General features: G+C 43.7%; 1 protein-coding gene across 1 annotated transcript; it reads left to right on the top strand.

Moving 5' to 3' along the window:
- Positions 1-1,883: 1,883 nt before the first annotated feature.
- On the top strand, positions 1,884-11,417 carry LOC123850538 (cystatin-13-like). Its single transcript, XM_054510214.1, has 4 exons — positions 1,884-2,111; positions 6,888-7,001; positions 7,605-7,610; positions 11,334-11,417. The coding sequence occupies exons 1-4, from the start codon at positions 1,884-1,886 to the stop codon at positions 11,415-11,417; spliced, it is 432 nt and encodes a 143-aa protein (XP_054366189.1).
- The last annotated feature ends 4,662 nt before the right edge of the window (positions 11,418-16,079 follow it).

The following is a 16,079-nucleotide window of genomic DNA, read 5'->3' as shown; positions in this document are numbered from 1 at the left end:
CCATGTTGCCCAGACCCTGGACCTGTGATACTCTCTGCTGCTTCAGTCTCCTTGCTGATGGGGTTACAGGGCCCAGAGCGGGGATTTGAGCAAAGCCTGTGCAACGTGTCGGAAACACCCACTGGCCCTGAGGAGAGACACAGGTAAGTCTGCCTGGCACAGCTGGACATGTTGAGGATTTGGTTGGTGGTTCCTGGGGTGAGGACACATGGGGCCATGATGGCATCATCACTGGTTGGTTGACATAAGACCTTATGAATATTCTGTGCTCTATGTATCTCATGTGTAGTTAGTGTCTGATGGATATCAGTTGCCCTTAGGTTCTGCTGCCACAGTCCTTGCTCAACTTAGGCAAGCTATACTTAGCACTTGTCTGTGGTGAACACAACCTTTGGATTCTGCCTTTGTCTCTGTTGGGGAGGAAAAATTTCCTGTCTTCCTCAAGGTCCTTCCAGCCAGACTAAGAATCAAATTGACATGCAACAGATTAACGGGAGAAAAATCAAATGTAATTTCATACATATGGGGAATCCACACAGACATGGAAATTCCAAAGACAGTCAGGCAAACTGATGTATATAAGTCATTCTGAACTAAGGAAAAGGAGGGTGGAATCTGGGACTTCAAAGGGAAGAAATGTAATCCTCTAGAAGAAAGAAAAAGAATTGATGTTTGGTAAACAAATATTTATTGGCCCCATGGAAACAATGAGACAAAGAGAGGACTTTGATCCAACAGGCCTTACTAGGTTACCCCTGTCTACCATACCATGTTCACATCATAATGTAGTTGTCTGTGGTGATAGCTCTCTTCCTGGAGCAGGGCCTCTAAATTCTTTTTAGGTGGCTGGAGGAGGCGAGGAGGTAAAGAAATTTCCCTGAATCTGCTGGGTTTTGATTGTTTTTTAAATCAAAATTATCTTCATGCCCAGGTGGCTTCCTTGATGTGGCCTGCCCCTGGCCCCTACACCTGTCAGGCTATTTGCTTCTTCATTATCTATACTTAACACATTAACTGTTGTGCCTCTGTCTCATGAACTACATCCCGATTCACCTTTTATAGGAGAATGGAATCTCCTCAAGAGCAAATGCACATTACAAGCTGTGATCTACACTTACTCATTTGTTAGATTGAGGTAGGTCTGAAGGTGTGTTTCAGGCAATGAAGTAAAGCTCTGACAGGTAGCCCGAGGCATTTACTTGACCTCTTTGTGAGACCTATTTTCGTCCTGTGTAAAAGGGACTACTCATTATGTGGCCCCAAGGGAGATAATTAAATAAGAGAAACATGTGATATCCTTATTATAGGGCCTGGCAAGACTCAATAATACTCCATAAACAGACCCCAGTGTGATGGCTAATGAGCCTGACTGGAAATGGGAGAGATGGTGGGGGCAGTTTTGAGGCCAGACAAAGGCTCAGCTGAGGATTTTCATACATGCTCCTGAAGAGGAAACAAGATGAGTTTCGAGACCCATGTTCTTCTTGTGACAGTGCTTCTGTTGCAGGTCCTTGTGCCTTCTTTGCACTGAGACCAGATACAGAGAGACACTTGCACTAGATGTGTGGGAACCTCGCAGGCAAAGAGGCAGGGGTCAGTTGGTAGGGATGGAAAGGAGTGTGAGTGCATGGAGGCAAGCATTCCCTCCAGAAAGATGGGAAAATGGTCTGAATTGTGACTGCCCAATTCTTACTCTACCTCTCTTTGAGGAAGGAGAAAGAGACCATAGGACACGAAACTAACAGAAGTTCTCCCCCTTTCGTCCCTAGCAGTGCCAGGAAGACCTGAGGGTGTAGAAGCAGCAAGGCCAGCCCAGCCCATGTCCTGCCCCAGTCCTGGAAGGATAGAAGGAACAAGGCCTATACCCCCTTGGCTGAGGTACCATGGCCAGACTCTGCCTGAGCCTGCTGTTCCTGGTGGCCACTGTGACCCTTGTGTCCAGAGGTGTCCACACCTGGGGCAGGTCGAAGGTGGTGAGGAAGTTCCAAGACATCCCGGAAACTTACGTCTATGTGCAGCAGGCCCTGTGGTTTGCCATGAAAGAGTATAACAAGACCAGCAAAGACAAGTACACCTTCAAGGTGGTAAAGGTCCTGAAATCCCAGGAGCAGGTTGGTGAGCATGTTCTCTTTGCTTTTTCTCTCCAAGATGCGGTCATGAGGGGGCCCATTATCCACAGAGGGCACAGACCCCAGGGAGTGGAAAATAGCTGAGAGATAGATGCCTTTAGCCAAATATATATTAATTTTATTTTAGGGGTTTTTGGAGGAAAATTAGTTATGCTTCATCTTTTATTATTCTATTATGAAATAGCCATTAAAATAACTTAAAATTGATTACAGTCATATCAGAAAGTATAGGTGAGAGTCTAAGAAGGCTGTGAGGGGGCTAAGTCTGGGACAATTTGGGCTGATTTCATCAAATGAGTCATTATAGGTATGAATTATAACACAGTGAAAAGGCAAAGAAAGTGCAAGTCCTGGCCCTGCTGCTTCTGCATCCTCTCCTTTCACTGAAAAAAGGATGGGAAGGCTCTTCTTTACAGAAAAACGCCTACCTGTAGATATAAAAGACTGTGTAAGTAGGAAATCATCATGGCATCACGGCAATAACTATTTCAGGCAAACATCATCAATGAGTCCTACACCCACTGGGTGGGAGAGTGGTGGAGGACAAATTGCTGCAGGGATTCTTTTTTTTTTTTTTAATTTTTTTTATTCTTATGTTAATCCCCATACATTACATCATTAGTTTTAGATGAAGTGTTCCATGATTCATTGTTTGTGCATAACACCCAGTGCTCCATGCAGAAGCTGCAGGGATTCTTTCATTAATTAATTACAATAGGGAAAAGATACCCTTACAATCAGAAAATCTGGCAAATGCCTTGTTCACCAAATGCTTGTCACCAACACTGGGACAAACTAACATCATGTGCCCCTGATGTGAAGTCATGGAAAAGACATAGTATCACCTGTGCATGGTAGGCTTGTCTAAAATCCACCCCCTGAAGGAAATCATGAACAAATCCATATTATGGGGCATTCTGTAAGACCTCTTAAAACTATCAGGGTCATGAGAGACCAGGAGAAAAAACAGGGAAACTTCTGGATTAAAGGAGGTATAAGAAACATGACAACTAAATTCAATATGTGGTCTTGTATTATCCCTTGGATTAAAAAAAAAACCCTATAAAAGATGTAGTTGGGGGAATTGAAATGCGGACCATATCATAGAAGAGAGCATTGCATCAATGTTGTTTCTCAAGAAAATTGATTGGACTGTGGTTTGGGGGGACCCCAGAGAGGAATCAGTAGGTGCACAGAAGGAATGGAGGTTCAGCCAGTCTGGCTGGAGTTTAAGGAAGGGAAGAGAGAGGGGTTGGTGGGAAAAGGGGGCTACCCTGCAACATCGGAGTGACATGCTGTACAGGGACAGTCTTTGTGCTCCTCTTCCTCCTTCACTAGCCCTGTCTCCTCTCCACCCTCTGCTCTCTAGCCTTTGCTGTCCATCCCTCCAGGTCACCAGTAATCTGCTGAGATTCCTGTTTTCTTAATGGGGTCAGGAGAGAAGGCTCATTTGGCAGGTTCATGTCCCTTTGAGGCTGGGACATTTATTTGGCCTCTTGGCCGTCCTCCACACTCAGTGGGTCTTGGCTTCCTCCTTTTCTTTTGTGTGATCCTGGTTATGTTGTTTGTGTTTCTTGGATAATGGACACCTGGGGCCAGGATGTTTGTCATCACTGGGTGGCCAAGTTAAAGTCTCATGAATATCAACTGCCCTGGGGGCTCATTTATATGTAGTAAACTAATTAACAGTGAACTATTCCACTTTCACGGACTTGTCTTTATCTATGCTTTTTCAGTTCCAAAAATAGATGGTTCTGCTTTATTTAATCAAAAGTACACCGAATTCTCATGTCTCAAAAATTATACATCATTTTGTACTGTGTGCTAGTTTTTTCATGAATGTACATTTTATTTCTCAGCTCACTGTAAACTCTTGAATGCAGGTAAGAATTCAAAAGAATCAGGTAGAAGCAGGTTCAAAAAGAGTCTAGAAGAGAGGTATTTTAAATTCCTTGACCTTCCATCTACATACCACTGGAAAACACACTGAAGAAAAAGGTGAGGAAGAATGAAACACTCCCCCCCCCAAATAAAATTAACTCAAAACAAAACAAAAGCAAAAAGAAAAATGCTTGGTGATAATTCAGATTAAATTTAGTAACACACACAGGCTCTATATAAAGAGAACAACTATATCTTATTGGTTGACATAACTTAAAAGTACAAAGCTCTCTATCAAGAGCTGGACAATTATAGCCTGCAGCCAAGTCTGGCTTGCTGCTTATTTTGTATGCCCCATGAACTAAGAATAGTTACAAGAAATTAAAAAAAGGATATTTTGTGACATGAAAATTACATAAAATTTAAATTTCCATGTCTATAAATAAAGTTTTATTAGAACATTGCCACCCGCATTATTTGAGTGCAGTCTAGGGCTACTTTTGTGCCTCACTGACAAGATTGTGTGTTCTGAGCCTAAAATATTTACTCTCCAGTCCTTAAAGAAAAAGTTTGCAGCTACCTGCTCTAGTTCATAGTTGACTGAGACTCGGCTGCAGATTCTGTGCGAGGTGAATGATGGTAAAAATAAGCACCGTGGGTCCAATTATGCTAATTTCTTTCAAGAAATACAGTGCAGTGCTATATTTATATTTTTTCTCTTCCTTATAATTTTCTTAATAAAATTTTCTTTTCTCTAGCTTACTTTATTTCAAGAATATGGTATATAATATATATGACACACAAAATATGTGTTAGTTGGCTGTTTATGTTATTGGTAAAGCTTCTGGTCAACAGTAGGCCATTAGTAGTTAAGTTTTTGAGGAGTCGTAAGTTCCACTTGGATTTTTGATTGTGCCTGTAAGCCCCATGTCGTTCAAGGGTCAACTGTATATACAGTCTACTTTGTGCCAGACCTGGTTGCTTTTCATATGCTCATTCAGATCTTATAACTCATTATGTAGGAACTGTTTTCTTCCACTTTGAAAAGGAAATAGGCACAGAGAGGTTTAGTATTTTGTCCAGGGATACACAGCTATTATGTAGAAGAGCCAAGATTTAAACCCAGGCTGTCTGTTGTGAATGAGCACATGTTACTGCCTGAGTGATATGGATGGAGTAAAGTGGTGGGACGTTGCAGCCAGAGGAAAGAGGTCATGGAAGGTCAGGAGAGTCAGAAGCCCTGTCTGTGAAAGCAGTGAAGGGCTGCCTCAGCAGCCAGGACCCCTATCCTCTTCCCTTTTCTAGGCAATTAGGGGTCAAGCTAGGGCTAATGGTCAGTTGGTGCTTGTTGAGCATGATTCAGAGCAGTTTGTTTTTATGATAATTTTAACTTGGAAATATTACTCAAATATAAAGCAGTTGTTCTCAAGTGGGCATGGATTTTGCTTGGCAGGGGACTTTTGGCAATACCTGGAGGGATTTTTGGTTCTTACAACCAGAGGGGGCCACTAACTGACACTTAGCGGGCAGAGGCCAAGGACGCTGCTAAGCACCCTACAGTGCCCAGGATAGCCCCTACCACAAAGACTGATCCAGCACCAAATGTCAATAGTGCTGAGGTTGAGAAACTTGTTATCCAGTCATAAAAAATATTCTAGAAGTATAGACGTCTGGAAGTCATTGAGTTGAAAAATAGAAACAAAGACCCAATTTCTTGCATTTCCAATCTGGCTTGTCATTTCCTGAGGGCACCCCCAGAAGCAGTTGGCTGTCCTTCCAGACACTTTATATACACTTACACACATAACTGGAAAATTTTAAAGTATATATGATATTCAAGAAACCGTTCCTAGAATTCTGCCGACCACTACCATTATGTTCAATGCCCAGGCAACTTCTTGAGAATGTCCAAAATGTTTCCTATGTTTTCAAAATGATCTCTTACTCTTCTAGGGTCAGTTATTGTGTTTAACTTGGTCATTCTCTTTAATACATTCTCTCCCTTAAGTTTTGTAAAATCTTACCTTGTTCTCATTTTTAAATAATAAAAGTCTCCATTTGCCATTGTGCATCTCCATTTCCCCATAGGGCCCTCTGGAATACAAGGGCTGGTGAGGGGCTCTTCATGGGAGAGGAAGAGTCCCTGAAATCAGGGACTTGGGAGGGTGTATCATGTGGAATAGGGTTGGATTGCTAAAATTGCCAAGGAAGGAAGTTAGAAAAGCAATACCCTCCAAGCAAATTTCAGTTCTGGGATGTCTTCTTCTCCCAATATTGACTAGGTATGAAGCTGTTATAGACTCTGCTGTTTATTTCCCAAGCTCCAATAAGCAAACCATTACCTTTCCCAGGAAAACATTCTTTGGGGAATAGTTTTCTTGCTTTATCTTGGGGACAGTTGTCATTATTTAACATTCAATACCATGATGAGAGATAGACAGACAGAGGGAGAGAGATCAAGGGAGGAATTTCTTCCCCTCCAGTTACCCCAAAATTTCTGGCAAGGAAACTATTGGAGGGAAGGAGGGTGGTGGGGAGACGTTCTTTGCCCTAAGCAGTCAATGACATGTTTATTTATCAGAGATGACAATTGATATCATGTATTCATTTATAATATCTAATTTTTATTTTTTATTTTCTTAAAGATTTTATTTATTTATTTTGAGAGAGAAAGAAAGAGAGAACACGAGTGAGGGGAAGGGGCAAAGGGAGAAGGAGAAGCAGACTCCCTGCTGAGCAGGGAGCCCGATGCAGGGCTCGATTCAGGGCTCAATCCCAGGACCCCAGGATCATGACCTGAGCCAAAGGCAGACACTTAACCGACTGAACCACCCAGGTGCCCCTATGATATCTAATTTTTAAATTACTCCTTGACAGGTCACAGAGAGTTTGGACTACTTTCTTGAAGTCAAAATTGCCCGAACAATGTGCAAGAAAATTTCAGGAGAAAATGAAAACTGCTTATTACAACAGGATCCTCAAATGCAAAAGGTATGGCCTCGGTCAGGTCTGTGTACCAGACAGAAAAAAACGATAGGACCAACCCTGCTAGTTTCCTTTTTATTTTTATTATTTATTTTTTTAAATTTTATTATGTTATGTTAGCCACCATACAATACATCATTAGTTTTTGATGTAGTGTTCCACGATCCATTGTTTTCATATAACACCCAGTGCTCCATGCAATACGTGCCCTCCTTAATACCCATCACCGGGCTAACCCATCCCCCACCACCCTCCCCTCTAAAACCCTGTTTGTTTCTCAGAGTCTATAGTCTCTCATGGTTCATCTCTCCCTCCTATTTCCCTCCCTTCATTTTTCCCTTCCTTCTCCTAATGCTAGTTTCCTTTTTAAACCATATTCTGATCATATTCAGGACCAAGGACAGCCAGGTTCTAAACATAGAGCACTGTTTCTATCAATTTTTGCTGATATCCCTCACTCCTGCCAACACATACATAGACACTTAGTAGCTTAAAGCAACACCCGTTCACTATTTCTCACTATTCTGCAAAGCTGGGCTGGGTTTGGCTGGGCAGATTTGTCTTGGTGATCTTTTCATAGAAGTTACTTCCGGTTTTTCTCTTTCATAGTTGAAGGTGCGTACACAAGTATGTATATATCTGTGTCTTATGTATTTTCTTCACCTATTTGGTATATACCTAAAGCTGGCATGAGACATGGCTAAGCAAAAATAATGGCAGATTAGTGGTTCCTGAAAATTGCCCAGACATGTGCAAATAAAATACATCTTCATATTCTAATGAATAGTAGGCACCACAGCAGAGCACCAAATGCAAGTGGATGGCTACATCTAGAGAGTAAGCTATAAGTTACTGGAACTAGTTTTCAATTAAGTAACATTTTAAAAATTCTGGTAGATACTAAGAGTGATATATCAAATACCCATGTGCTTGATTTTATAACTGTTGTCATTTTATTACATTAATTTAAAATGCTTATTTCAACCAGTAAAATGTTAAATACGCATTCCACTCCCCTCTCTCTAAGATAAACACTCAAATTGTTGAGAAGTGTTCCTACCCATTAAAAAAAATTAATCTATGCCTGCAGAGTTTTGTGTGTTTTTCAAAATGTACATACATTTTGGAACTTCCTCTTGTTTTCTTTTCCACTCAACAGTATGTTTTCAAATTTATTATGTTGGTACAATCTGTTAGTATTTATTTATGCCAAATGATTTCTTGGGCCATTTAATGTGTATATAAATCAGGCAAAATTGTTTTTATTACTGCATATTAAGCTCTTATATGGTTGTATTATGTCATATTTGACCATCTTGCTATTTGTGGTCATCTTAAAATTTCACTTTTAACCATAATGCAGCAGTGACAGGGTGCATGCAGACTGAGCAGATTCAGAGCTTTCCTCTGGGGTGCCTGGGAAGTGGGTCCACCACTTAGCCACACGTGCGGCTTCAGCGCTGGTGGGGCCACCACACGTGACTCGCAATCTCCGTTTTACTCTCCAAAGTGGTTGAACCAGCACACCCTCCTTCAGTGGTGTGCACAGTTGTTCATTTTCCCTCAGCACTTGGGGTTGAATCTTAAATGTTTTCATTCTAGTGTATGTGAAAGGTGATCTCCCCACCATTTCACTTGGTTGCTCCCTGATTTCTAGTAAGGTTGAAATATTTTAATATCCCTAGTAATCATCCACGTTTTCACTTCCAGGCCTTGCTTTTTAATGTCTCCCCCCCCCCCCCCCCCGCCCCGGAGCAACCAGAGGGCCCCTGTCAGGAGCCACAGTCAAGTCACTGGAAACCCCTAACCTCAACTCCTCAGCTTCCCACTTCCTGTCTGTCTCCCCTTGGCCAAACTCAACTGCAAGCCAGAGGGTGCCCATTGATGCGATCTCTAGAAGTCAGAGGGCAGAGTGCCCATTGACACAGACAGTGGAAGTTATAGAGCAAGTGTGCCTGTTGGCATAGCCCACTGAAGTCATTGGTCTTTCAAGACACTCCAGGTCAAAATAGAAGGAATGCAGACATGGAGAGACACATGGAGAAAAGCCAGCATGGGGGCAGGGGGTGGAGACAGCAAGATCAACAGGAGTCTGTTAGGAGTCTAATGGACTAGCTCAGATGAGAGATGATGCTGTTTGGGATGGTGGAGGTACTCAGTTCTGGATGTCTTTGAAAGGCTTGGTTGAAATTTGCTGATGGATTGGCCATGGAGAGTGAGAGGAGAAGAGCTGAGGATGACTTCAAGGTTTGTGGGGTTTTGAGGCAGTTCTCTCTCTTGGTTTTCTCTCATGCTTTCATCTTCTACATAGAACATCTGGCATTCAGTAGACTTCGTCACTTTGATTGCATCCACTTCTTATCATGAGGAGAGTCTTCTCTGTCTCTGTCCTTGCATGGTGTCGCTTCCCATTTCAGAGCTCCTATAGATTTGACCTTATCTGCTTTCTTTAGTTATTTATTGGGATTTAGAAAAGAAGAAAAGGCAAACATCTGAGCTCCTTGGAATATAAATTTAAAACTTGATATGATTTTAAATAGTTATTAACTTCACTCATTTCATGTGGAAAATTTGGAACTTTCAAAAGTCACTTATGTAAAGTTTACCACTGTCAATATATCGTTATTTATACCTGCTTTTCTGTATTTTATATTTGTATTTTTGTGTAGTTGGGATCATACATATACTGTTCTATAACCTAGATTTTCATTTAATAACAAAGTGTAAGGATTTCTAAATATTTTTATATTATTATAATGGGTAGGAACACTTCTCAACAATTTGAGTGTTTATCTTAGAGAGAGGGGAATGGAATGTGTATTTAACATGCTTTTGCCCTAACTATTAACATGCCCTAACTTTTAGCTATTATGAACAGTGCTTTATGCCCTCTGACTTCTAGAGATCGCATCAATGGGCACCCTCTGGCCTGCAGTTGAGTTTGGCCAAGGGGAGACAGACAGGAAGTGGGAAGCTGAGGAGTTGAGGTTAGGGGTTTCCAGTGACTTGACTGTGGCTCCTGACAGGGGCCCTCTGGTTGCTCCAGGGGAAAAAAAAAAAAAAAAAGACATTAAAAAGCAAAGCCTGGAAGTGAAAATGTGGATGATTACTAGGGATATTAAAATATTTCAACCTTACTAGAAATAATTGTATAATTGTAAAATTATTTGAGAGCATTATATAGTGAAACTGTGATTTCATTTACTTGTGTTCCACATTTTACTTAACAGATCCCTGAGAATTGGTTAAGTTTTCCTAACTTTTAGCTATTATAAACAGTGCTTTAATAAATATTCTTTTTTATTTCTCTTTGTGTGATTATTGTTTCCTTGTAGGCAAAGTTCCTGGAAGTTGAATTACTCATTATTTTTTTCACTTCTTAAAGATTTTTAATATATGTCCTCTAGGATTGATCCTGATAATTGGGTTTTTAATTCCTCTGTTTCCTGACTTTTTCCTGTCTACTTTGGCTGATCCAGAAGTTAAGCTATTAGTCGACTCTGATAAGCCCACTTCCTCCCCTTCCTACTACTGCCAAGAAACAGCTGAACCCGTCCCAGATTCCCCTCCAGCCAGGGTGAATCTCTGGGCTGGCCACAGTTCTCCAATGGCCTGTCTGGATTGCTGGTAGCTTGGCCTTATTTTCTTCTTCAAGCTGATCCCTCAGTATTTGTATCTTATACAACTTCAATTCTGTTTGATGTTGCCATTCATGTTTCCATTGATATAGGAGCGGTATTCCTCATTTGTATTTTTATTCTAACTGAATAAAAATTTTAGGAGTGAGAGGAGGGATACAAGTGAACTCATCCCACACCAGGATCCTGAAACTCTCGCTCATTCTGCAGGCCCTGGGAAAGAGCTCTATGTGTCCCCTCAGTTCCCTGGCTGCAAGTTTTGCTTCTTGTCTCTGGCCAGACCTTGACCTGCCCCACCAAGACATGCAGGACTCTGTAGTATTCCTGCCTCTTCTGGGAAGGACTCACCAGGCCCTTCAGGCAGCATGCAATCTCAGTAGGCTGCAGGGGAGTCAGCGTGGCTGGATGAGGGCCAGAGCTGGAGATGAAGATTTCTGAGATAACCAGTTTCTGGGCTCCTGCTATCCATGATGGCTTCAGATCACAGGGAGGTGAATTGGCAGGGGTCCATCCTGGTGAGTGAGGCTGGCTCCCCTGCCATCCGGTCTCAGGTCTAACAGTTCAGGGACTGCAGGGGCAAGACTGGCTCAGGCTGCCTTTAGCCACCCTGAAGCCAAATCCCAGCACCCAGAAATAGAAGCTTCTGTTTGTTTTTCATTTTTCTTTCTTACAAACTGATTATTCTTTTTGTCTCTTTTAGATGTTTCTTTGCACCTTTATTGTTGCAACCAAACCTTGGAAATTTGAGTTCACTATGCTGAAGAAACAATGCGAAGAGGTCTAATTATCTTCTAGCATGTTCGACTGTTTTCACTTCCATTTTAAAGAAGGAAATACACCTGCGAAACATCTAAATAAGCTGACCCATTGACTTCATTTTTGTGGCCTTTTTGCTTTTTTGTGTGCCCTTCAGGGGCTGATACTGAGAACATGATACCTTTTTACAGTGTTGGTCAGCCTCTTCTAGTTGACTCACTCATCTACTAGCGGGACAATCTGCTGCCAGTAGATGGAAGAGACTGTAAACCTGTTTCCTTATCTCATTGAACTCTGAGCACAGATTACTTTTCACTGGCAGCTGTTTCCGGAGAACTAACTGGAGGACGCAGTCCTCAACTGTTTTGAGCTGATGGATTGTTTCTGCAAGATTCTGAGGGGTCTGGCTGCCTTGAGAGTGTTCCTTCCATGGATTTCCACAGAAATCTCCCTGCCTAGGACTCCAGGGAAGACACAGCCCATTGGCTTAAAAACAGTTTTAGACAACTGATCCAACTGGAAGATAGTTGGGTTATTTGTATATTTGCAGTGTACTTTTGGTTTTGAAGTGAAGCAGAAACAATGTAGGGGTGATTGATGGCTCATGGATACTAGGCTGCTTTGTGCATGAATGTGTGTGCGTGTGTGCACAGTGGGATATATCAGTTATCTAATGCTGCATGACTAATCACTCTGCCCTTAATGGCTTAAGTAATTTAAATCTCTTACGGTGTCTGTGGGTCAGGGATCTGAGGGTGGCTTGGTGGGGTGGTTCCAGATGTCATTGTCTGTTGAGGTTACACTCAGACATTGACTACACTGCCCTCATCTGAGGGTTAGTTTGGCTCTGGAGAATCCACTTCCCAGGTGGCTCACACTTATGACTACAAGTTGGTGCTGGCCACTGACAGGAGATCTCTGTTCTCCATGTGGGCCTCTCCACAGAGCCTCTGGGTGCTTGATATGGCTTCCTCCAGATAGAATGTTCTGAGAGACTAAGATGGAAGCCACACTGCTCTTTGTGACTTAGCTTCAGATGTCATACACCATCGCTTCTTCCTTGTGTTAATCGTCCCCCAGATTAGCTCTGGCTCAGCGTGGGAAGGGACTGTACAAGGGTATGATGACCAGGAGATGAGGATCAGTGGATGTCATCTTGGAGGCTGGCTACCACTGTGTGTGCACACATGTTCATATGTGTTTGTGTGTGCGTGTATGTGTGCATGTGTGGAGAGGTAGGATAAGATGATGAAGATGGTTAACATGACCAGAAAGAGGCACTTTCTGAAACCTGGATATGGAAGTTACAGCACTGGTGGGCAGGTCAAGTCCAGCCAGGGCAGTGTCAACAGTAACACAGGAACAAGGGCATGCATGCCTTCTTCGACATGTAAGAGACGGTAAAGCTTGGGTGTCACCTGTCTGACAAGGAAACACTCCCTGTACCTGAGCCTTGCTGCCTGAAGGCTTTCTCTTCACCTATGGGACATGGCTAGAGTGCTGGGGAGGGAATGCCCCAGGCTCCAGACCCTTGGACAGTAACACTGAGGCGTGTCCTATCTAGTTTTTGAGATGTGCCCAGCAAGACAGAGCCCTAACCTCCCACATTGTTAGTCTGCTCTCTCTGACATGCTGCTTCCCACTCTTACTTCCTCACTGCCCTTCTGGTATTTTGTATAATCCCCTCAAAATAAACCACTTGCACTTGAATTATTGTCTCAAGCTGAGCTTCTGGAGGAAGCAACCTCATAGTGGAGCCCAGATCTACTGTGAAGGGCAGCCTGGGACAACCTGGGGCATAACTGGGGGAGATCAGGCAACAGGACACACTTGCATTTTCTCACCTCAGCCAGTAACCATGTTCTGGGGAAGGCATGCCCAGACCTCCCTCCTCCATGTGGTCATGGAGTTCTAGAAACAGAGGCAGACCAGTTCTTGTCACATTGCTCCCCCGCCTTGGGATGGGGATCCCTATGCGAATGGCCCCTGTAGCTTTCACTTCTCTGCCCACCTCTGCCCTTCAGCCCGCAACCACTGCCACAGCATTTGCTCTCTTGCTCTATAGCTGGAGTTGGCCAGCCCCATCTGGTCCCATGAGCAGCCCCTAGGGCTTTCTCCTCTGAACCCTGACAATGTGGTTCCACGCCTGGAGGGACCTAACACACTGACACACCCTAGGCTGGTTGTTTCCATCTTATCCACAATCCTGCAAGCATCTGGGACAAACTAGACTTTACTGACCACACCCAAGGTCAGCTGTCTAGTACTAGTGGGATATTGCTTTGGGTTTAACTCTCCAGAACTATCTGGGCCCTTCTGATGCACTGAGTTAGTCAGAATGAAGAATCAGTATCAAAACAGTTATATTGACTAATGAGATTTCTGAGGGTTTTTTTTTTTTTTTTTTTTTTTTTTTTAGATTTTACTTATTAGGAGAGAGAGAGAGAGAGCATGCATGAGCAGGGGGGAGGGGCAGAGGGAGAAGGAGAAGCAGGCTCCCTGCTGAGCAGGGAGCCCGATGTGGGGCTCCATCCCAGGACCCTAAGATCATGACCTGAGCCAAAGGCAGATGCTTAATCATGGATGCTTAACTGACTGAGCCACCCAGGGGCTCCGGATTTCTGAGTTTTTATTTGCCCACAGTTGTCAGTGTCATATGCGAGCCTGAAGAGAACTCTGAGGCACCTTCATTATTGGCCCATTCCCTTCCAAAGTTCAAAGCCTCATTAAGGCCAAGTCTGTAGCCTGGGCCACCTGGGGGACCAGGTGACTGTGAGAAGTTATCCTGCCTCCACCCTCCTCTGCAGAAATTGTGCTTTTTAGAAGATACATGGATGACAGAAGCATTGGCTTTGTCACCATGTCCTCATTTTCCCTTTGATCATGAGAATTTTGAAAAAAAGAGAGACTCAAAAATGTAGCTTCCAAGCAAGACACACTCCCTTACTGGGCTACACTAGGGCCAGGGAGAAATCCAGGTCTGCATTCCACGTCAGGTATTGGGATCTGAGGGGAGTTGGAGCATCAGGGACATCAGGGACCACTCTGAAATGTGTGGGGTCATGCTGAGGCTCACTCACAGGGCAAAGACTGCAGGCTGCTGGGGTAGCTCTCCATGTACGTCACCGGCCAGCTCCAACTACCCCAGGTCCCAGACCCCTTCCTCCTTCCTCTGTCCTCCATGGGAGAGGCCTGGGCATCCACCAAGGCCGTCCCAAGTTTTCCACTTCATTGTTACTTTGTGTTCAGTCCTGTATTTATTGAGCCCAGGCTATATCGTGACCCTGACACCTTGGGAAAGTTGAGGAAAGTGTCCACTGTCTCCTGACAGATGAGGAAGTGGCCGCAGAGCAGAACATGGTAGAGCATTTGATAACCAGCATAGCTATTTTCCCAGTTGCAGGCCTTGACCCAGAGACTGAGGCCAACAGGCCAGTACTAGGGCAGCAGAGTCAACACTAGATTCACATTTTGGGGAAGAGGGAGCTCTCCTGAGATTGAGCCACTAGCTGGGCCTCTTTTCCTCGCTGGGAATTGGGGCCTGGCCAGGTAGCTGGTGTGTGTTTCTAGCAAGCCCCTGCTTTTGCCTCTGCCTCTGGCAGGGTTTTGCCCAGGGACCTACCTCAGGGTGACACTGAGTATCCAGAAACCGTTTCCCTGTTCCCTCAACACACAAACTCCAGAAAAGAAGCAGGCAGGACCACCCCAAGCCAACAAGGATGGACAGGGCAAGGGAGAGGGGCCTTCCCACAAGAACTGGTCCCTCAGTCTTACACCTGTTACAAAGCTGGAGCACCTGAAACTTGTACTCATCCTCAGGGCCCTGGGGACACAGTGGGAACTGGGTCAAAATCCCCACTTTCTTTTTCTCCTTTTTTTTTATTTTTAAAGATTTTATTTATTTATTTGTGTGGAGGGGGAGAGAGAAATATAACAAGCAGGGGGAGCTGTGGGCAGAGGGAGAAGCAGGCTCCCCACTGAGCAGGGAGCACAACATGGGGCTTGATCCTGGGACCCTGGGATCTGGGACCCTGCGACCTGAGCCAAAAGCAGACGCTTAACCGACTGAGCCACCCAGGTGCCCCTAAAACCCCAACTTTCTTTTTTGTAGTTTTTAATTTTATTATGTTATGTTAGTTACCATACAATACATCATTGGTTTTTGATGTGGTGATCCACGATCCATTGTTTTCATATAACACCCAGTGCTCCATGCAGTACATGCCCTCCTTAATACCCATCACCAGGCTAACCAATCCCCCTCCCCCCTCCCCTCTAAAACCCTGTTTGTTTCTCAGGTCCATAGTCTCTCATGGTTCATCTCTCCCTCCAATTCTCCCCGCCCATTTTTCCCTTCCTTCTCCTAATGTCCTCCATGTTATTCCTTATGTTCCACAAATAAGTGAAACCATATGATAAATGACTTTCTATGCTTGACTTATTTCACTTAACATAATCTCCTCCAGTCCCATCCATGTTGATGTAAAAGTTGGGTATTCATCTTTTCTGATGGCTGAGTCATATTCCATTGTATATATGGACCACATCTTCTTTATCCATTCATCTGTTGAAGGGCATCTTGGCTCTTTCCAGTTTGGCTATTGTGGACATTGCTGCTATGAATATTGGGGTGCATATGGCCCTTCTTTTCACTACATCTGTGTCTTTGGGGTAAATACCCAGTAGTGCA

The sequence above is a fragment of the Mirounga angustirostris genome, unplaced genomic scaffold (assembly GCF_029215605.1).
Source record: "Mirounga angustirostris isolate CCGP_5_RB_7025 unplaced genomic scaffold, mMirAng1.0.hap1 SCAF_10, whole genome shotgun sequence".
NCBI lineage: Eukaryota > Metazoa > Chordata > Mammalia > Carnivora > Phocidae > Mirounga > Mirounga angustirostris.
Note: the sequence above shows the minus strand (reverse complement) of the source record. Positions and strands in the feature narration are given on the sequence as shown.